General features: G+C 44.7%; 1 protein-coding gene across 2 annotated transcripts in view; it reads right to left on the reverse strand.

The window, feature by feature from the left end:
- The window catches only part of RAB3B (RAB3B, member RAS oncogene family), an 82,684-nt gene extending 68,013 nt beyond the window's left edge, over positions 1-14,671 (reverse strand). Inside the window, exons 1-2 of one of the 2 annotated variants that reach the window (XM_003411086.4) lie at positions 14,533-14,671; positions 5,081-5,308 (exon numbers count right to left, since the gene is read on the reverse strand). In XM_003411086.4, coding sequence (XP_003411134.1) covers positions 5,081-5,308 — 228 coding nt within the window. In that variant the 5' untranslated portion in view covers positions 14,533-14,671. Of the gene's footprint in view, positions 1-5,080; positions 8,160-14,532 lie in introns of those variants that run through there. The other variant, XM_023549609.2, reaches the window with a different exon arrangement.
- Positions 14,672-22,955: the final 8,284 nt, after the last annotated feature.

Here is a 22,955-nt window from a genome sequence, read left to right on the forward strand (position 1 = left end):
GCCATGTGCTTCATTCTAGCTTTTATCACTAATAAAGCTCTCACATTACTCTCTGTCTGACTCCTGTACCTATCCCTCAACTGGTTCCAAACTTAGGTAGGGAAGGAAATGAGTGTCATTTATAGATCTTCCTAAAACCTCAGTAGATAAAGACAGAGAGCTGCAGTTCAGTCCACTCCAACTCATGGTGACCTTAACTACAACAGATCTCTAACAGTTTCAAGTTCATTGTTGTGGCTGTTGTCTCTCTCACTCTCTCTGGCCCTCTGCTTCACCAAACATGATGTCCTCCTCCAGCGATTGATCCCGCCTAAAGACATGTCCAAAGCAAGCAAGTCGGACAACGTTCTATTGTGATTTGTAAGGTTTTCATTGGCTAATTTTTGGAAGGAGATTGCCAAGCCTTTCTTCCTAGTCTGGAAGCTCCACTGAAACCTGTCCATGATGGATGACCCTACTGGTATTTGAAATACTGGTAGAATAACTTTCAGCATCATAGCAACATATAAGTCATCACAGTATGACAAACTGACAGTAGAGTGGTGTAACCCTCAATAAAAATTAACATTTATTGAGTGTTTCTTGCATTCTGACACTCTTTTTTAATCATTCATTCTTTAAGGAGATGACTACCCCCCTAAGTTAGAATGAAGGTGTGAAAGAGGCAAAGCATGACTTAAAGCACATACAAGAAGAATTTACACGGCCAACAATATCCACAGTCCTTTTCATCTACTCAAAGCTTCATAGATCTCCATGGACTCTCCTCCATGTCCTTGGTTGATTTTCATAACAACCCCATGAAGCAAGAAGAGCAAGAATTATTTTCTCTATATGATAGTTGAGGAAACAGGCCTGTGGAAGGGAAGCTCATTCCGGATCACACAATTAGCATAGGGCAGAGTGAGGACTGGAACTCAGGACTCCAGAGTCCTAGGTCAGCTCAGGTCTCCGACAGCCCCCAGGATTCTTCCCTTGGCCAGCACCAGACCTACAGCCTCTGCAACGAGCCCCATGTGGAGATGGTAGCAGGCCCCTCCTGTCTTCTCTTCCCACAGGTCTCCAGGGGTTGCTTGGCAACCAGAACCCAGCTGCGAGTGGCCTCCAGTCGGTCTGTTGCTGTGGAGTTACCACGTCTCCCTCCCCTCACACCTGTGCTTGCTCTCACTCCCCATTAATGAGGCTTCTCCCCACACTTCCTCCACAACAAGATTCTCTTCTCTGATCCACAATAATTAACCCTCTCAGGAAAAAAAGGGGGCTCTGAGGGACCTATGTGGTAAGGGACCCCAGGGAACAAGGCACTCCAAGTCCCCTCATCCTCCAGCATCCCAAGATGCCCATGGCAGTGGTTTCCAAATTTATACCCCTTTAAGTAAAAAAAAGGAAACCTTGGTGTAATAGTGGTTAAGAGCTCAGCTGCTAACCAAAAGGTTGGCAGTTCAAATCCATCAGGTGCTCCTTAGAAACTCCTCTATGGGGCAATTTTACTCTGTCCTATAGGGTTGCTATGAGTCGAAATCGACTCGATGGCAATGGGTTTGGTTTTGGTTTAACCAAAAAAAAAAAAATTAAGCACAACATCCACAATATGCATATATTTATTTAGATCATATATTCACATACATAAGGAGTCCTGGTGGCACAGTGTTTAAAGCGATCTACTGCTAACCGAATGGTCAGCGGTTTGAAACCACCAGCAGCTGCGTGGGAGAAAGATGTAGCAGTCTGCTTCTGTAGAGATTTACAGTCTTGGAAACCTTGTGGGGTCGCCATGAGTTGGAATCCACTCGATGGCAGTGGTTTTTTTTTTTTTTTTCCTTTTGGTATACACATATATAGTTCTGTATACAAAAGATATTAAAAAATGTAAAAATGAATAAACAATATTTAAATGTTTTAATTTTATTGTATTTATTAACAGTGCAGTAAACTTTCTTATTTTTGCTACAAAAATATACAGACACATGCAAACCCTTTGCTAACATATTTTTTAGTAAAGCAATGTGATTGACTATGTCAGATCTAATTAGATTGTCATTGATTTTACCTCAAAACGTGGCTGGCAATGAACTCGTGCTGGAGAAATATCAGTTCAGCCATTTTCTTGTGCTCACTTGGACTCACTATAATTAGTACAGTCTTCAAACAGAGGTTTCTTTGCAGGAATCTTTTAAAGCCACATATCCATTGTGAGTGTTCATTTAGTTAAAACAAATAGTATAATCGATAAACCCACTTAACCAGGCACAAGAAAACTGCAGAAGCTCACAATGGGCTGAAAAAGAGCAGACGACTGAGGGAAGGACCACTGCCAGCCCCTGGCAGGGCTGAATGCCTCCTTCTCCCTCAGGGCTTTTCGAGTATAGGGTATGCACATGGGGAGCCAATTGAAGACATCTCTGTCAATTCATATAGTAAATATTAGTTAAAATGAATTTATTTTATATTCATAGGTAAAAATAAGCTCTAATAATTTCTTCAGCTCCCTAAAGGGTCATCAGGCATGCACTCACTTTAGAAACCACTGGCCCATGGCTAGAACCTTCTGTTTGTTGTACGAATTCTCCTTGACCCCCAACCTGCCCTCTGGATGGCCTCTCCAGTCGATTCCTCGCTCAGCATTCCCTCCCTGCTTTTTCACAGCCTTGCTCCAGTTTCACTGTATTGATCGCCATGCCCCAAATACCCTGTGTTCTCACACCCCTCTGCACCTTGGCTGCAAGGATGATGTGAGATAACACAAGTGAAAGCACCTGGCATATAAAAAACCAAAACCAAACCCATTACCATTGACCCTATAGGACAGGGTAGAGCTGCCCCATAGGTTTCCAAGGAGTGGCTGGTGGATGCAAACTGCCAACCTTTTGGTTAGCAGTTATAGCTCTTAACCACTACACCACCAGGGTTTCCACCTAATAGGTACTTAATAAATGCTTGTTGACTATCACCACGAGATAGGTAAACTAGATCAGTGGTTCTCCAACTTTCACCTGCATCAGAACCACCTGGAAGGCTTGTTAAAACACAGATTGTTGGGTCCAACCCCTAGGGCTTTTGATTCTGTAGGTCTGAGGTGGGACCTGAGAATATTTGCATTTCTAACAAATGTCTTGATGATACTGATGCTTTTGTCTGGAGACCACACTTTGAGAACAACTGAACTGAACAATCTGTATGGTTTCTCTCACTTTTGATGGTGTCTGAGTCCTCAGTGCTTGTAATAGAGAATAAATGAACTTTTATCTCTCTATATATGAGTATTTAACATTATCATAAATGGAAATATGGGTTTTATAAGGCCTCAGGTTCACGGTGTAGAGAAAAGAGCTCATAAATTAGTGTCAGAAGACCCAAAGCCAAACCTGTTGCTGTCAAGTCAATTCCAAATCATAACAACCCTATAGGACAGAGCAGAACTGCCCTATAGAGTTTCCGAGAAGCACCTGGTAGATTTGAATTGCCGACCTTTTGGTTAGCAGCCATAGCACTTAACCACTACATCACCAGGATTTCCTAGCCTCAAGGTCTGAGCTCACATCCCACTTTTTGTCTGTGTGATCTAAAGCAAGTCAATTAATCTCCTAGTCTGGGTTTTTTCTTCAGTAAAACAGCCAAAACACCAAGCCCACTGCTATCAAGTCCTTTCTGATTCATAGTGACCCTGTAGGACAGAGTAGAAATGCCCCATAGGGTTTCCAAGGCCGTAAATCTTTATGGAAGGAGGCTGCCACATCTTTCTCCCGCAGAGCACCTGGTGAGTTCAAACTGCTGGCCTTTTGGTTAGCAGCCAAGCGCTTAACCACTGTTCTTCTAGGATTCCTTCAGTATTAAAAGGAGTATTAATATCCATCTCATGGGGTTCATTGTGAGATAATACTTTGTAAAAAGAAAAGTACAATATATAGACTGTCCCAGTGAGATACAAGCACAGTTTATTAATGTGCATTTAATAAATAGAATGGACAGATAGTAAATAATATATGAATTTAAATCATAAATTTTCAAAATTTCCAACCCCAGTGCTAACTCACTGTTTTAACGTATATGATAAATGTGTTGCTGTATCATCTGAAATATGTACACATTTTATTAGTACTATTTGTAGATACTAATAATAATAGCTTTGGTGGCCAGCTTCCAAGATGGTCCCCAATGATTCTTGTCTCCCTGTTTTCACAACCTGTGTAGCTCCTCCCACATTGAATCAGTGACCAATAGAATACTCCAAGACTAGGTTAGTTCGTAAGAGACATTACTACTTTCTCTTTGGTATCTCTACTCCATGGGAAGCAAGCCTCCAGGTCATGAAAATACTTTAGCAGCTCTGTGGAGAGGGCCATGTGGGGAAGAACAAAGTCCTCTTGCCAAAGGCCAGCACCAACTTGCCAGCCATATGAGTGAGCCACCTTAGAAGTGGCTCCTCCAGCCCCAACCAAGCCTTCAAGTGACTACAGCCTTGGCCAACATTTGATTGCAACCTCATGAAAGGCCTCAAGTCAGAACCCACCCAGCCAAACCACTCCTGAATGCTTGGCCCACAGAAAGTGTGATATAATGAATTATTATTGTTATTTTAAGCTACCAAGTTTTGGAGTGATTTGTTATGCAGCAACAGATAACTGATATAGTAGCTAACATTTATTGCTCACTTACTGTGTTCCAGAAGCTATGCCAAGCAATTTTGGAACATTATGTATTTCATTTAATCTTCCCAATAGCCCTACGGACGTAGACACTATTACAATACCTAAAGGAAGAAGAGGTGGCCCAGACAGGTTAAATAATTTTGTCAAGGTTTCACAGCTAGTGAGTGGCAAAACTGGAATTTGAACCCGGGTCTTTGACTCCAATGCCCAGGTTCTTGTTCACCCTCTTAAACAGGCCAGAATAAAGCCTCTTGGATAGTTAAGCAACAGATGCTTCTGCACCCAGAGGAAAGCAAACTTATGTAAAACCAGCAAGGGGATGGCCAAGGGCCAGATTCAACCAACATTGGCACCTGATACCAAAAGACCCAGAAGTTTCAAGCTGGTCCTGCCTCTCAGAGACAATTTTGCCCAAGATACCCAGGACTCACCCATATCTGCAGCTTCACTCGCTTCTCATTACGGTAGACTGTCTTCACCTTGAAGTCGATGCCCACAGTGCTGACGAAGGCCGGGGTGAAGGTGTCGTCGGCATAGCGGAAGAGAAAGGAGGTCTTGCCAACACTACTGTTGCCAATGATGAGCAGTTTGAACATGTAGTCAAAATTCTGGTCAGAGGCATCTTTGATTCCACCTTTACCATCAGTCACAGAAGCCATCTGCAGCAGAGACCTGTGGTTACTCAGGGACATTCACACACTCACTCCCCACACCAGCATGACTGAGGAAACGTACAGAGTTGCCCATCACTGCACCTGCCCCAAATGTTGTCTCAGGCCACGGGGTGAGACCCAGCTACTTCCATTCATTCCTTCAGCAAATATTTACTGAGCACATTTCTCTGGGTCAAGCCCTGTGGTGGGCATGGAGAATAAAAATGTGAGTCAGACATGATATCTGACTTCTGTGTGGCCACAGATTAGAGTAATAAAGCAAGTAAACAAAGAATAACTAAGCAGTGAATAAGTGATAAGACGAAGGGGAGCCCTGGCCAAAGGAGCCCACAGAAATCATGTACCCCAACCTGGAGGCACAGTGGCCAAACAAGGTCTCTTGGAGGAGGTAACTCCTGAGCTGAGTTTTGGAAAAAAGTCAAAAACAGCTAACACATGAAAAGTCCAGGAAAGGTCCAGTATAGGGTTATCATTCCTCCGCTTCAAAAACTTTTATGGCTCCCCAGCCCTAAAGGTCAAGCCCAAACTCTTCAGCTTGCCAAAGAATCAACTAATCAAAGAACCAACTAAGTTTTATCTTCCCCCAAGCCTTCTCCCCACTAACCTGTGTTACCATTATATCAAATGACACTTTACTCCAAATATGGTATTTCTTGCCTTTGCCCCTTTGTACACGTATTCCTTCTGCCTAGAATGCCCGTTTCCTACTAACAAACTCCTTGTAGACCCAGGTCAAGTGTCACCTTCCTTGTGCATGGCAGATGCATGCACCCCTGCCTCTGTTCTCCCAGAGCATGACGCACACACACCTCCAACGGCACTTGTATTGTTACAGAACCACTACTATTCCAGTTTCTCCTTTACACTGAGCATTTGGGACTTAAGTACTTCATTTCTGTATCCTTAGCTTCAGCACAAGTCCTGGCACATAATCAGCATTCAGGAAATAATGTGTGCTGAATTAATGCAAGTGACTTCATCACTTGGGGCTCAATCTCCACCTCTGAGAAATGGGGAGAATGGTTTCTACCCTGCCTTTTTCCCAGGGTTGCTACAGAACTCAAATGAGATAACAATGATTAAGATCTTAATAAACTGGTAAATTCCATACAGGTGTGAAAAGTCATTATTATTCCAAATCTTTCAAAGCCTCGATTGTTTATTTATTTCTTCATTCACTTATTCATTCCACAAATATTTGTTATGTTCCAGGCCTTTCCTGAGACCACAGCCCTCACAGACCATTCTCTCCTTTCCTAGAACACTTTGAATCTGAACCCCATAACCCAGCAGTTGGTCGTATGTCTTACTTGAGTCTTTAATTGCTTCTTCTACATCTTGCCAGGCCAGGGTACCCTGCTTCTCCCCATGAATCTCTCCTGTGCTCAGCACTGGGTACCCTCAGAAGAGGCTAGCTGAGTGGTCAGAGGAGTGTGGAAGGACATCCCCGATGTGAGATAGTGTCTGGGTTGTCACTCTCTTTAGGAATTCCTGCTTTTTCCCCCAAAGGAAAAGAAATGGAGTGCAACTGCTGGATTTGGCTCTACTGGCCTCTCAGGTGAGCTGTAAAGACAAGGAGCTGACAAATATAGATGAGCAGACGAATATGTGGTATTATTAAACCAACCAGTTGCCACTGAGTCATTTCCAACTCATGGAGACCTCATGTGTGTCAGCGTAGAACTGTGCTCCATAGGTTTTCAAATGACTGACTTTTCAGAAGTAGATAGCCAGGACTCTCTTCCAAGGTGTCTCTGGGTGGACTCAAACCTCCAACCTCTGTTAGCAACTGAACGCTTACCCATTTACACCACCCATGGAGGGACTTCGTGTGGTGTTGTTGTTGTTGTCCAGTGCTGTCGAGTAGATTCCACCTCATAAAGACCCCATGTGACAGAATAGAACTGCCCCCACAGGGCTTCTTGCTGTAATCTGCAGGTTGCCAGGTCTTTCTCCCCCAGAGCTGCTGGGTGGGTTCAAACTGCCAACCTTTTGTTCAGAACCAAGTGCTCAATCATTGTACCACAAGGGCTCCTTTTTGATAATTAGCAGCCCTTTAATAATAGTTTCTTGAACATGACACCACTAGCTTCCTATGACCTCCATTTTTCATTGTCTTTTCTTCCAGATCTCAAGTCTTTATCTGAGACCCTCAGCTCCATCCCTGTATCAATCTGCCCCACGACAAGGTTCACTAGATAAGTGCGGAACATGCCTAGGACACTTGGAGACTGGGGCATAGCATTTACATGGAAGAAGAAATTGAGATTGGAGGAGCCTCAACTTTTCACTTTTTCATGGCATGAGATTCAGAGCCTGTTTCAAGAATTGGAGATTCAAAAGAACCTCACTTTTCCTACCGAAAACAAGGGGAGCAACCACAATGGCCTCACAACATCTGCCACTATGCTGCCAGTCATCTTTCTTTGTTTACGAAAGAAAACGTGTGCTATGAAAGTATATACTATTGTAGAAAATGTGAAAAATATACACAAGCGTAAAAAAGAAAATTTTAAATTACCTGACATTCCACCCACTCAGAAACTGACAATGTTAACACTTTAGTGTATTTCCTCCCACTTTTTTTCAAGCAAAACATTGCCATCTCCTTTTTAAATTATAACTTATTATTTGTTAATTTAAAAGGTAATACACACGTATTGCAAATAATTCAAACTTTTACTAAATGCAAGTGTTACTTTTTTTTACCATTCATAGTTTACATTATATTCTGAATTTTTAGCATAAAAAAAGTAACATAGAATCTAAAGATTTACAATGAAAAATAAGTTTTGCTTCCACTCCTGACTCTCAATCTCTAGTTCCCCTCCACAGAGGCAAACATGTTACCAATTTATGTATCCTTCATATTCTTTGCATACGTTAGCACAAAGATCTATTTATACTTTCTATTTATATATACATGGTATCATATTATACATTTTATTCTATACCTTCCATGCACTGTGATTAAGTATTAAGTGCTCCACTGCTAACTGAAAAGTTGGTGGTTCTAACCCACCAGCGGCTCCATGGGAGAAAGTCCTGGCAATCTGTTCCTATAAATATTACAGCCTAGAAAACCCTGTGGAACAGTTCTACTCTGTCATATAGGGTCACTATGAGTTGGAATCAACTCTGGCACACAACAATTGCTGAGATCATACTATCATTAGTTTTGTATCCTACCTTTTTTTTCACCTAACATTATATCATAAATATTTTACCAAGACATTAAAAACTCTTCATAAATATCATTTTCATTGACTATATTATATTCCTTCCTATGGATGTATCCTATGACTAATTTTTTAATATTGTGCCTTTAAGTTGCTTTTCTGTTCTTAATTACTATAAATTAAACTGCAGTGAACATTTATTTACACAAATCTGCTCACTTTCCTAGAAGTGGAATTACTAGGTCAAAGAGTAACTTTACTAAAACAAAGATTTGATCGTTATCTCAATGTCATGTCTTTTATCCTCTAAATAAACTTGGGAAATGAAGTCAGAAGGACAGGGATTATCGATCCCATTTGATTGCAATGGAAACTGAGGACCAGAGATTAGAGGATTTGCCCAAATCACACAACAGCTGAGACTAGATTTGGACCCCTGCACTGTTATGGGGAAAGTTTTAAATCCCTACACCATTCCTCGGCTGAATACTTGGGCAAGTCACACCATCTCTCTAAGCCACACTACAGCATTTTTACCTTAAAATAGAGAAAATATCACTTACTTCACAGAGCTGTGCTACAGATAGAAGGAGCAGTACGATATGTAAATAATCTGGCCTGATTTCTTGGCACATGGTGGTAGTGGTGTTGTGTGCCATCAAGTTGATTCCAACTCATAGAGATCCTAAATGACAGAGTAGAACTGCCCCATAGTGTTCCCTAGGCTATAACCTTTACAGGAGCAGAGTGCAGGGTCTTTTCTCCCACAGAGCAGCTGGTGGGTTCGAACTGCCACCCGTTCTTTTAGTTAGCTGCCAAGCGCTTAACCATTGTACCGCAAGGGCACGTAGTAGGTACTCAGTAAATATTATTTCACTGGCCCCTTTTCTTCTGCAGTCAAACTTATTTAGCTGCCTGCTTCCCGATCTAGGGCTCCATCAGTTGAGTTTGTTTTACAGTTAATTGTCTGCCCCCTCCTCCAGATTCAACTGAGTTTTACCCATCCTTACACCCCGCGAACACTGGGCCTGTAGCAAATCATTAGGGGATGTTACTTCTTTCAACAAACATTTAGTGAGCATCTACCATGTGGCAAACTCTCAGTGTAAATGATGTATTAACAGTCTTCGTTCTTCTGATGCAGCTGACTTTACACTTTCAGATTTTGCTAAGTTAAAAGGGATTTTGGAGCAGTAGCTTTATCATTAAAAACCTAGCTACTGGCCCCAGCTTTCCCAGTCCTTCAATATGTGGGCAAGTCACTTAAACTCTGAGCCTCGGTGTCCTCATCTATAAAATGATGATGATACCTAACCTCACAAGGCTGCTGTGAACTTTCAATAAGAGAATGCATATAACAGTGCATCGCCGTGTTGAGAAAAATCGTGGCCTCATGTAGAATTAGCAGGAAAAGTGCCTGCCTCTTTGAGCCATGGAAGCAGTGCTGATTCAGTGGTAGAATTCTTGCTTTCTATGCAGTAGACCTTTGAATTGTGATGTTGGTGAAGAATATTGAATATACCATGGACTGCCAGAAGAACAAACAAATCTGTCTTGGAAGAAGTACAGCCAGAATGCTCCTTAGAATCGAGGATGGCAGCACTTATTCTTGAGTACTTTGGACATGCTATCAGGAGGGACTAGTCCCTGGAGAAGAACATCATGCTTGGTAAAGTAGAGGGTTAGCAGAAAAGAGGAAGACCCTCAGTGAAATGAATTGACACAGTGGCTGCAACAATGGGCTCAAATGTAGATTGTGAGGACGGCAGAGGACCAGGCAGTGTTTCGTTCTGTTGTACTTAGGGTCACTACGACTCGGAACTGAATTGACAGCATGTAACAACAACATGCAGGAGACCGGGATTGATTTCTGGCCGATGTTCCTCATGTGCAGCCACTACCCTTCTATCAGTGAAGGCTTGCGTGTTGCTATGACGCTAAACAGGTTCGGTGGAGTTTCCCCACTAAGAGGAGCCCTGGTAGTGCTAGTGCAGTGGCTAAGAGCTCAGCTGCTAATTGAAAGGTTGACGGTTCAAACCCACCAGCCGCTCTGTGGGAGAAAGATGTGGCAGTCTGCTTCCATAAAGATTTAGAGCCTTGGAAATCCTATGGGGTGGTTCTACTCTGTCCTATAGGGTCACTATGAGTTGGAATTGACTCAGCAATGGATTTGGGATTTTGTTTGTTTTCCAGGCTAAGAAAGACTAGGAAGAAAGGCCTTGTGATCTACTTCCAAAAAATCAGCCAATGAAAACCCCATGGATCACAATGGTCTGTTCCACAACTAATTATGGGCATGGCTCAGGGCCAGGCAGCATTTCTTTCTATTGTGCATGGGGTCATCACGAGTCAGGGGCCAACTCGAGGGCAACTAAACACAATTATTAGCTATGTCTGCCACATGTGTTAGAATGGGAAGTAAAGAGTAAAAAATAGTTTCAATTCTTGGTCTAATCCAATCTCCTTCATTTTATGAGTAAAAAAACTAAGGCTTTGCAAAGGGAGTGATTCGAGTAAGGTCAAACAATAAGGCAGTTGCAGGGCCATGACTAGAACTTCTGTTACCTAGTGACTTCTAGACTGGACTGCTCCTAGGGAAAACAAAAATCATGAACAATTTTAGGATAAGTAGAGAAATATCCCCAGCACCCTGAGCTTCCCTTTCCTAGCACTTGCCACATTGCACTGTCAACATATGTTTATCTGCACATAACGTGGCTTTCTCATAAGGCGGTGTGAGAACATGGAGAAGCAGTGGGCTGAGGGATTTAGCTGCAAGGCACATTCATATGGAAGCCCCCAAGGGGTTCTTCTCAAAGAGGGGGCAGGAGCAACGCAGACATTTAGAAGAGAAGCAGAAAGCCTCCTAGCATCTAGCAGCAGCCTGAGGCAGATCGGAGCAGACAGGTCACTGCACAGTGGTGCGTGCAGAACGGCACTGGTAAGATAAGCATCTATCAGATCTTCTCTCTCTTTTGTGACAGTCACATAAATGATAGAGCTGGGTAGCTGTCTCCGTGACGAGCAATACAGATGAAGGCCCAGGGTCCATCTGGGAAGCTATCCCTGGTCCCAGGCTGGAAAAAAGAAGGAAATGGTAGATGGCAATGAGTTTTTTTTTTTTTTTTTTTTTTTGTGGGGAGAGGTGGGGTGGTAAGGGGTAGTATGAAAAGCAAGTAACCCTTTCAGTTTAACAGACAGCAGAAATAAGCACCTAAGGAAGAAGCCAACTTCAGCCAGGAAAGAGGGGAGAGGAGGAAAGAGTCGTAAAAACCAGCGAGAAGAGATCAACTCAATAAATGGAGTGAAGAAGTGAATGGATGAGCTTCTATTTTGATGGAAGGAGCATGTGCTTGAGTCCAAGAGACCTAGGTTGAGCCCTGGCCCTCTCAGGTTGTATAGCTTTAGGCAAATCATGACCTGGGCCTCAGTTTCCACATCTATAAAATAAGTAATAAAATAGCTTCCTGGGAAAACTGTTCTAAGAATTAAAACCAGTATATGAGAAAGCGTTTGATAAGCCCCCTTTAAATTTGTGTGTGTGCATGCTTTATGTTTCTTCTAGTATTTCATCCTGGGTAGTGGAAAGAGCTTGAGGCTTTGAATCAAACTGGATTCAGTTTCCAGCTTTATCACTTATTAGCTGTGAGACCTTGGCAAGAAATTTTACATGACTAAGAATTTCCTCATTTGTAAAACAAGCATTGCCCGAAAGATTATGGGTAAAAAGGGTAAACTATCTGGCTTAATATATGACGTATAATAGGCACTCAATAAATGTAATTAATTTCCTTTTTATTGGGAACATTTATCAGTGGGGAGTTCAGCAACCGTGGTCCTCACCCTACTCTATGCCCCTCCTCCCTAATGCCATTTTCTACCATCTTTTCTAATTCTACGCTCCTTTAGACCAGTCCCCACTGCCAACTCACCACCCTCAACCCTGCCCTGCCCACCTCCTCACAGTTTTCCCAAGTCTCTTAGATACACAGAAACAGTACCATAATAGTTACCATTTATTGAGCACCTACTAAGAACCAGGCACTCTACTAGGTGCTTTGAATCCATTCTACCTTGCAAACAAAAGATGCTGGAGAAATGTTCATTTCCTTTCTTCCTTGTAAAGAGTAGCCAAAGGTGTGACCACTGGCAGAGTGGAGGCACACCTGCAAAATGACATCAGTGGCCTCTCTCTTTCGTGCAGTTCCTTACAGTTTACAAAGCTATTTTCACTCATATTATCCTACCTGCTTCTCAGGACAATTTTTGGGGATGGATGAGGAAATTGAGGCAGGAGCACTAACACAGCTCCAACAACGTTGAGTCATTCAACCAGCATTCACTGAACACCTGCTGTGTGTGAGGCCCTGTGCTGGACACTGGGGAGATGGAGAGAAACCCTGAGCTCAGAACATGGAGAGGAAACCTGCTTAAACATTTTCTATAGATTACTGATGCCTTCTTTCATACCATAATCCTTAAGAAACTTCTAAATTTTTGCCTTTTCCCATACTCTTTCCTCTGGGAGGAACATACTTCCCTCTGCTTCTAACTATAAATCCATCTTGACCCAGACACCTTCTCTAACCCATCCTTCTCCCCAGAATACCTCTTCTCTGGAACCCACAGGCCAGGGCTTCCCACCACCATAGATGGGACTTTTCATGGGCTTCCATCACCGTCCTCCGTTTGCAAGCACAGAACAGATGCATCCAGCTGTACACACACGTTCACCTCTTTCCACTGGGTGTCCGGGAAGGTGGAAGGGAGGGAGGGATCTTTCTCCCAACCCCCTCCACACCTCTGTTAGTTTTCAGAGGCTGCAACCCTGCCCTCCCCAAAGTCCCTTTCCACTCTTAGGCTGCAAAACCCAGATTTGGGGGCGGATAAATTTTCTGTCCACGATTTCTTCTGGTCCTTGATTCCAGGTGGCAGTGTAACAGCGACCAGGGCCTGCGCCCCCTCCTCAGCCCTCTGAGCAGCCAAGACACCGTCAGCGCCTGGGCGCCCATGGACTCCACTCTGGCCCCCATCATCTTTCCACCCTTACACACCACAAATCCCACCTAGCCTCCTCCCCAACCTGACCCAGGGCCCGCACCACCCTAAACTCTCCAAGTTCCCTGCGGGTTTCTCCATTCCCGGCCTTCAGACCCTTGCTCTAATTCAGTGCCCCCCAACCCCTGGGCAGAACCCAGGCGCCCTCTGCCCATACCCAAAGTCACAGCCCTCTCCCTTCACCAGCTCCCCGCTTCCGTCCCCTGCAGCCTGAGTAGACCTAGCCTCCCCTCCCACCTTTCCATTATTTCAAGCGTTCCGGCTACAAACCCCGCCCCTCACCCCTATTCATTACCACCCCTCCCCAGTACCCAGCTTTGCTGCCTCTCCGCACTGTTTTCGCCCCCAGCTCTCCACACACACATCCCACCCACACCCTTTACCCTCTCCCGACCAGACACGTTTCTACTGCCCTGCGCCCCTTCCCCTCAGCGCCTCACTCCTCCCAGCTCAAACGACCCCCGCCGACCAAGTCCCCTCCCCTTAACTCCTCGGCTCCACGCCCCTCCCTTGCTCTCGCTCCCCTCAATCCTCCCCCTTAACACACTCTACTGACGCTAGGCTGCCGGGTATCCTCTTCCCGCACTGCCTCTCTCAGCTCCCTCCTTAATGCTTCCTGCCCCTAAAGTCCCCCTCCCCGGACGCCCCTCAACGACCCCTCACTGCCCTCGGGCTGCCGCGCACCCTTTTCCCCCAGCCCCAGCGACCTCTTTTTGCTCCTGGCTTCCTCTGTCCCCTGCCCTTGGTGCTCCCCCAGCGGCCCCCACAGTCTGGGTAGACCTCCCTCACTGCCCCCTCCCGTGGCCCCGCACCTCCCTCTGTCGCGGCGTCCCCTCCTTAGCGGCCTCCCCCAGCCCCTTCCCCTCAGTGCTTCTCAGCTGCCCTACGCTCCTCCTCAGCACCGGCTCCTGCCCCCAGTGCGGATCGGTCCCAGATCCTTCCGGGGCTGGGTACCGGAGCCGCGCCCCTTACCTTGGGCTCAGGGTGTGGGACGAGGGACTTGCTCCGGGGCAGCTCAGCCGAGCGGCCGGACCCGGTGGCAGCCGGCGGGAGGGTGCAGCCGGATTCGGTGGGCAGGGCGGTGCGGGTCGGGTCTGTCCCCACCGCGGAGGCTTGGAGCTGAGGCTACAGCTCCAGCTCCGCTCGGCTCTGGCAGTGCCCAGGCCCCGCCCAATCCCCGCCCAGGGGTGGGGTTTCGGTTACCCCGCCCCCGGGCCTCAGCTCAGGGCAGGTGTGGGGAATTCGAGGTTAACTCCTTAGGGGGCTCCTGAGCTCCCTGACATCTGGGTAACTATCGTGATTTATCTTAATCCTCATGCCTTGTTCCATGGACTGATCAGAGACCTCTGATGATTATGTGGGTGATGATGAGTACTGGTGGCCCAGAGTTCAAGAGTTCAGCTGCTAACCAAAAAGGTCAGCAGTTCGAAACCACCAGCCACTCCTTGGAAACCCTACTGGACAGTTCTACTCTGTCCTATAGAGTCGCTATGAGTCAGAATCGACTCGACAGCAACGGGTTTGGTTTTTTGGTTCTGGACGAGTATCCAGCTTTGCCATTTCAAAGCACTTTCGTGTCCATTATATGGCTCCATCCTCACAATAGCCCAGTGAGGGAAGCAGAACTTCGATGGCCAACTACAAGAGGTCATGAAGCCAGAAACCTGGGAGTTGTTCTCTATGCAGTGTACTCTGCACCACACAGTCCCATCAGCCCTGGTAACTCCACCTCCTTAACACTTCCTGTCTGTCTCCAGTGCTCAGAGTCTGGTTCAGGCCTCATGGCTTCTTGTCTGGACTATTTCAACAGCCTCCTAATAGGTCTCCCTGCCTCCACTCTCCTGCAATCCATCCTCTACAACAACAGCCTGAGCAACCATTCTAGATGCCACCATACCACCAACAACCTTGTTAAAAACTTTCATTACTCTCAGGAGAAATTTCTAACATCATTGCCTGATTTACGTGATCTGACCCAGCCAAACTTTCCTGTCTTGTCCATCTTTATCATTTTCCCCCAGATTTCCTATTTCCAGCCACACCAAACTGCTTACTTTTCTCCTCCTCAGCCATGTTCTCACATCTCTGTGCTTTTGCCCATGCCTTTTCCCCACAGGTGCCACACTTGTTTACTTTGCTAATTTATAGTTATCTTTCAAGACTCAACTAAAGCATTATCTCTTCCTGAAAGTCTTTTCTGACCTCCCCAGATCCCCCCATGAATGGATGGGTACTGCCCCTTTGTGCTCCTATGCCCTCCAACGTTGACTTCCCTATCTCTTAGCACTCATTGAGCTGTATTGTAATTATCCTTCCAAACTAGAATCATCTCTGAATCACCAGCACCTAGCACAGTGCCTGGAATGGGGACATGGAATGAGTGAATGCCTGAAGTAAGCTCAGCATTCTTTTCACTGTGCCTGTACTTCATCTCAGAAATACGCACACTGGTCATGTGGCTCTTCACCCATGGCCTAGGTCAGAACTTGGAAAAGCAAAGGCACAAACCTCAGTAGCAGCTTGCAGTCTGCCAACTTATTGTTAGCTCCCTCAAGTCGGCCCCCAACTCACATCTACCCCAAGCACAACGGAACAAAATGCCGCCCAATCCTGCACCATCCCCACAACAGTTGCATATCAAACCATTGTCAGTCATGGGATTTTCATTGGCTGATTTTCAGAAAAAGATCACCAGGCCTTTCTTCCTAGTCCATCTTAGTCTGGAAGCTCTACTGAAACCTGTTTAGCATCACAGCAACGGTGACATCCACTGACAAACAGATGTTGGCTGCACGTGAGGTGCATCAGCTGGGAATCTATCCTGGGTCTCCCACATGAAAGGCAAGAAGTCTGCCACTGAAGGAAATTCTACCATTTCTTGCCTGGTCAATAAGAAGTTCCAGCTCTGCCAGAGGTGGTAAGTACAAGAGTAATTAGCACCTGCTCTCTCACCCTGACCTGGAATTCACTTCCAATCTTCTTGAGATTGCAAGAGACAACTGTCAGCTTTGGTCTAGAATCAATGTCCTTCCCCACACTCGTTCCCTCATCCCAAAACTTAGAGGTCTGAATCAGATATCAAAAATATTTTTTTCCTGGGTTCCATTATGACCCTGTCCACCATGTGTCTCTCCAGCCTGGAGAACCATCAAAAATGGTTGTCTGGCCTCTTCATCAGACTTGTTTTTATGCTGTTCTAAACTCTCCCTCCTCCTTGCACATTCCTTTTACTTCCCACTGCCCACCTCCCTGCCAGCCCTTTCTACTGTGCTCTCTGGAATCCTGTTTCTTTGTTAACAAACCCTCCTACACCTTCTGCTTCTTCAGAGAGTACTAGGTTACTTCTTTGCTGTTACTGAAACCTGTCTGTCCTCTGAGATAGCACCTTCCTTGAAGGAGGCGGGGCCAGCATTACCACTTCCATCCTCGTGGAACTCTTTTTCCTTTGCTCTCCAGCCATACCACCCTCTACCCCTCCTCCTCAAGGACGCCACTGACCCCCTGATTGCTCCTTATGCATTGAAGATTTCAGCCCTAGTCATCCTCACTAGCCCCCATCCTGCTACCCTTCTGGTGAACTCAGTAGCCCTGTGGTTTCTTGGTCTCTCAGTCCTTGGTCTCCTATTCATATCACTTCAGCCAACCACTCCCATAGTCACACCCTGAACCGCTTAATCACCTGAAACTGATAACTCTATACTTGCAAAATCAAATATCCTACACTACCTGCTCCCTTACTGCTTTTTGCCCACAAGGGCCTAGTTTTCTCATTTCCAAATGGGTGTGATGATAATGATTATTCATTCTTCACAAGAATAATGAGATAACATATAAAAGTATCCTTTTAAAGTTGTGAAACAATATGTGAACAGATGGTATTGCTTTTATGTAGCCTCAGGTCTTCTGACTACTTTCCCCTTCTTCCCCTGAAAAACCACATAATAAAGTAGAAAGAACACACGCTTGGGGTCAGGCAGACCTGGTTTTCAACTCTTGCTCCACCACATGTTTACTGTGTGATTTTATGCAAATTACCTTATTTCTCTGACATACACCCCTCTCTTCCTCATCTGTAAAAATGAGAGATACCAAGTGTGGAGCAGAACTCAAATTTACGTAAAAAGACCAGACTTAATGGTCTGACAGAGACTGGAGGAACATCCAAAACTATGACCCCCAGACACTCTGTTAATCCAGAATTAAAACCATTCTGGAAGCCCACTCTTCAGACAAAGATTAGACAGGACTATAAAACAAAAAATAATACCTGTGAGGAGTGTGCTTCTTAGTTAAATTAAATACACAAGACCAAATGGGCAGCTTCTGTCCAGAGGCAGGAGGAGAAGGCAGGAAAGGACAGGAACTGGTTGAATGGACACAAGTACGGGGTGGAAAGAGGGAGTGTGCTGTCACATTGTAGGGATTGCAACTAATGTCCCATAACAATATGTGTATAAATTTTTGTATGAGAAATTGACTTGAGCTGTAAACTTTCACCTAAAGCGCAATTAAAAAAAAAGAGAGAGGGAGAGAGATATCTCAGGGTTGTTGCGAAGATCAAACAAGAAAATGAGATAGCTACTTCAAAGCACTTGGGTCAGGCACATAGTACCACCGTACCACCACTACCAGTTGTCATTGAGTCTGTTCCAACTCATGGTGACTCCATGTGTTTCAGAGTAGAACTGTACCCCACAGGGTTTTTATGGCTGTGATCACCAGGCCTTTCTTCTCAGGTGCCTCGGGTGAGTTCAAATTGCTAACCTTTCAGTTAGTAGCCCAGCGCTTAACTGTTTATACCACCCAGGGACTCCTGGCACATAGAGGCACTCAATAAATAGGAAACACTGGTTATTATTGGAACAGGAAAAAAAGGCTATTTTTTAACCACAATTATCTGTCAAGCAGGATAGATCCCAATGCACAGATGGTCCTTTTGTCCTACTCAGGGCTTTAATGGGTATGGATATTTAAGTTTGGGAGAAGAAGGGAAATGAAATAGCTCTGTACTAAAAAAAAAAAAAAACTGGAAATTTTGGAATTTACTGGGTAAAATGACAGGGAGAAAGTAATCAAGAGAGATGAGTAAGAAAATCAGTGTAAGAGCAGGTGCTACATGGATGGATGGTCAGAAGAAACTCTCCAATGATAGGTGGACAAAGGGGCCTTTAAGCAGTGGAATGCCTAAAATGGAATGTTAAGTTGTTATGATGTGAACACCCTCTGTGACTCTCAAGAGTTTAGTAAAGCCCATTACGCTCAAGAATACTTTCTGATGACTGCCCTGACAGGGAACGCAACAGAGAATCCCTGAGGGAGCAGGAGAGCAGTGGGATGTGACCTCAAATTCTTGTAAAAAGACCAGACTTAATGGTCTGACTGAGACTAGAAGGACCCCAGAGGGACCCCCAAGGGAACCATTCCCAAAGCCAGCTCTTCAGGCAGGGTTTGGACTGGACTATGGGATAGAAAATGATACTGGTGAAGAGTGAGCTTCTTGGATCAAGTAGACTATGTGGGCAGCTCCTGTCTGGAGGGGAGATGAGAGGACAGAGGGGGTCAGAAGCTGGCCGAATGGACACAAAAATAGTGGAGAGAAGGAGTGTGCTGTCTCATTAGGGGGAGAGCAAGTAGGAGTATACAGCAAGGTGTATATGAATTTTTGTATGAGAAACTGACTTGATTTGTACAGTTTCACTTAAAGCACAATAAAAATTAAAAATAAACTTTCTGAGAAAGGGGATCGTGAGAGTGCATGAACAGGGAAATTGAGCAATGGGCTTTGTTAGGTGCGTCAAAGAAGGAGCCTAGATACAGAGGTAACTATGAGAACACAAGCCCTCCTTACATTTGCAGAAATCTTAGGGAGGGCTTTGAACTTCCAAGGGTTATGAAATGTGAAAAATTGAGGTTCAAGCCCATTGCATTTAGATCTTAAAAGGACAGAGTGGCCCCATATGACATTCGGGTTGTATCATTTATGCCCCTAACAACTATTTCCCCATTGGCTAGCAGGTGACTACCTGAAGGAATAACAGAACAAATCCAATTATATTGGACTGTCCTTACTTCCAGATCCAAATACCCATGTAAGAATTGGATAGAAGACAAAATTTTACCTTTTGCCTTGGATCAGATTGGTTAACAATTATAATCATTGAGTCCTTAAGATATACTGGGCTCACTCACATTTTTTATCTCATTCAATCACCAATACAATTACAAAGGTGTAGATTGTCATCCCCTTTTTATAGATGAGAAAACAGAAAATCAGAAACTTTAAGTGACTTGCCCAAGGTCCCACATCTGGTAAGTGGCAGAGCCAGAATGCCAGGTCTGTCTGACTCCATGGCTAGGGTTCTTTCTATTAGACCCCAGAAATTTGGTTGCTTCCTCAGCATCATTGTGATTAAGACTCCTACAAATAAAATTTCCTTAAATCTTTTTGAGTTGCCAGAGTAATCAGCTTTATCCAGCTCCTGGGCTTTACATGGAATACAAAATTAATGCTTTTTATTGAAAGAGAACCAGTTGCTTAGAAAAGATTGCAGCATAAGTATGGCTGTCATTTGAAATGTTTAAATCTTCACAAGATAAATCTATACCCCACTGTGAGTCCCTCATGGCCAGCCTAGGAACTTAGGTGTGTTCACAGTCCAGGTGTTTTCAACTGGCCTCTTCAGTGGGTTGCCTTACACAGTGGGGGAGATGGAATAGGTGCTGGAAGGCCATCAGGACATGTAAAGCAGCTCTAGGAACACAGGATTCAATGAAGGAAGTAATGGAAGATGGGGCTGGAAAGAAGCAGGGGCCAGGTCGTCCAAAGCCTTATAAATCATGTTAGGGATTTGGGACTTTACCTTGGAAGCAAAAGGTTTTAAGCAATGGAATAACATGGTTACAAATTTATGTAAAAAAAGATAGGTCTGAGTGTATTGGGTAGAATAGATTGGTGGGGAAGGGTGTGGAGCAGGGAGACAGGAGGTTGGTGAAAACAGCAGACTGCTGTAATAATCCGGGTGAGAGAATGAAGAGAGCCTGAACTAATGTCATCACAGTGAGGAGGTGTAATTTAGAGGGCTTTGCTACATAGTTAGGAGGTAAAATTCCCTGGGCTTGTTCACAGATTAAATATGAGATGTGAGGGAAAGGACGTTGGCACAAATCACCCGGTAAATAGTGAAGCCATTTAGTGATATAGGAGCCTGGGAGCTGTTTCAGTTATCTGTTGCTGCATAAACAACCACCCCAAAATATCTAGTCGTATAAAACAGCAATCATTTATTATTTTTGACAATTCTCTGGGTGGCTAAATGATTCCTCTGCTGATTTCACCTGAGCTTACTCATGTACTGCATTCAGCTGGGAGTTCAACTGGGCTAGAAGGTCCAAGATGACCTCACTCGTAGGTCTGACAGTTGGTGCTGATTGAGGGATGGGTGTTGTGGTTCTCTGACACATGGCCTCTCATCCGCTAGGGTAGACCAACTTCCTTATGTGGTGGTCTCAGGGCAGCATGCCAAGATGGCAAAAGCAGAAGATCTCTTAAGGCCTCACCTCAGAAATCACATAACATCACATACGATGCATTTTATTGGCTAAATCAAGTCACAAGGCCAGCACAGATTCAAGGGGGTGGAGAATGGACTCTTCCTCTGAGTGGGAGTAAAAGCAAAGTCCCATTATGAAGAAGCACGGATACAGGGAAGGAAGCAATCTATGACCTTTAACCAATCGACCACAAGGGTGGAAGCAGATTTGGGTAATGAGAAAAAATGGTGCTACCTCAAATAGCATGTCATGCGCTAATCAATCCTTGCTTCTTTTTTGTGCTTCGGTTTCTTCATTTGTAAATTAAATGAATGTGCTCCCACCTGTATCTGTGAAACTAGTTAAAATATACACCGAGGGCATCCCCACGGCACATGTACACTGCTGTCAGCAGGGCTGGAATCTGAGACACACACGGCAACTTGCAACATATGAATAGTCAGATCCAGGGGACTACTCACTGCTCCTCCCTCACCCACCCTGCCAATTCTTCACCAAGGCCAGTCTGTTCTACCTTCTGAGAGCTCTCCCTCCCATCCCTTCCTCTCCATTCCACGGCCACAGCTCCTCACCCTCCTACCTTCACAATAGCCCTCAGTCTTCCTCTGTAATCCACTCTCCAAACTGAAGCAGAGGACTCTTTCTAAACGCCACTTAAAACCCTCCACTGGGTTCCCAACACCCTACTCTGAAGTTCCTCTGCTTAATATGTACACATGGCCCCTCCTGGTCTGGCCCCGCCTCATTGTTGGACACTCCTTCCTCATGCCTTGATCTCCGATGACATTGGAGATCACATTCCCCAAATGTGGCCTGCTCTATAACATCTCCATGAATTTGTATCAGCTTTTCTTTCTCCCTCTACCTAGAATGTCATTCACACATTCATTTATGTATTCATTCATTTATTCATTCATCTACCCAACAAACATCTCCTGATCACCTACTATACACAGGGATGAGTAACACAGGGTCCCTGACCCAAAAGAGCTCAGGGTCTAATGTAGGGCTGGGCTGTCAGCTCCACAAGGGCAAAGGCCACACTATAGCCCTAGTACACAGCATGTTGCCTCCTGAATCATTTCTTGTAGGGTTCAAGGGATATTTGCTGAATAAATAGATATACAAATATTTACAAAGGATTTCTCATATCTACCGTTTCATTTAGCTTTCATAATAAACCTCTGAAGTGAGTACTCATTTATACCTTAGATAAGAGGAAGAAATAACTTGCCTGTGGTTTCTTAACTACTGAAATGGGAAAAGCCAGGACTCAAATTTGCCACATTGATAGATTTGGAAAGACTGTTTTCTTGCTGTAGTACAGGTCAGCAGGGAGAAGCCTGAGATGTTAGGTCAAGACCTGTGGGTTACAGAGTTGAGACTTAAGCTGAAAATTCAAAGACAAGGGGGTTAAATGCATTGAGATGCAGGTAGGCAGACAGACCAGCATGTGCAAAGGCCCAAGGGTGTGAAACGATGTAAAGTCTTCAGGAAACTTCAGGGATTCTGAATCTCTGGAAGCACAGGGTTTGTTGGGCATAGTAGCAGGTGATGAGTGAGGCTAGAAAGGTAAGTCAGGCAGGACCTGGTGGGCCATGCTAAGGATGATGGACTTAATGCTCAGGACAATGTGGCGCCATTATATGGTGTTACCCATGGAAAAGATTTGGTCAAACTTATGTTTTAGAAAGGCTCAGCCTACTCAATGGAGAATAGATTTGAAAAAAGAAGCTTCCAAAATACTAGGGCAGGGAGACCAGAGAAGAGGCTGGTGCAGTGACTCTGGAAGAGACAATAAGACCTCAGCTAGGAGATGCAGTGGGATGTTAAAGGGATGAAAA

Source organism: Loxodonta africana, chromosome 3, assembly GCF_030014295.1.
Source record: "Loxodonta africana isolate mLoxAfr1 chromosome 3, mLoxAfr1.hap2, whole genome shotgun sequence".
Taxonomy (NCBI): domain Eukaryota; kingdom Metazoa; phylum Chordata; class Mammalia; order Proboscidea; family Elephantidae; genus Loxodonta; species Loxodonta africana.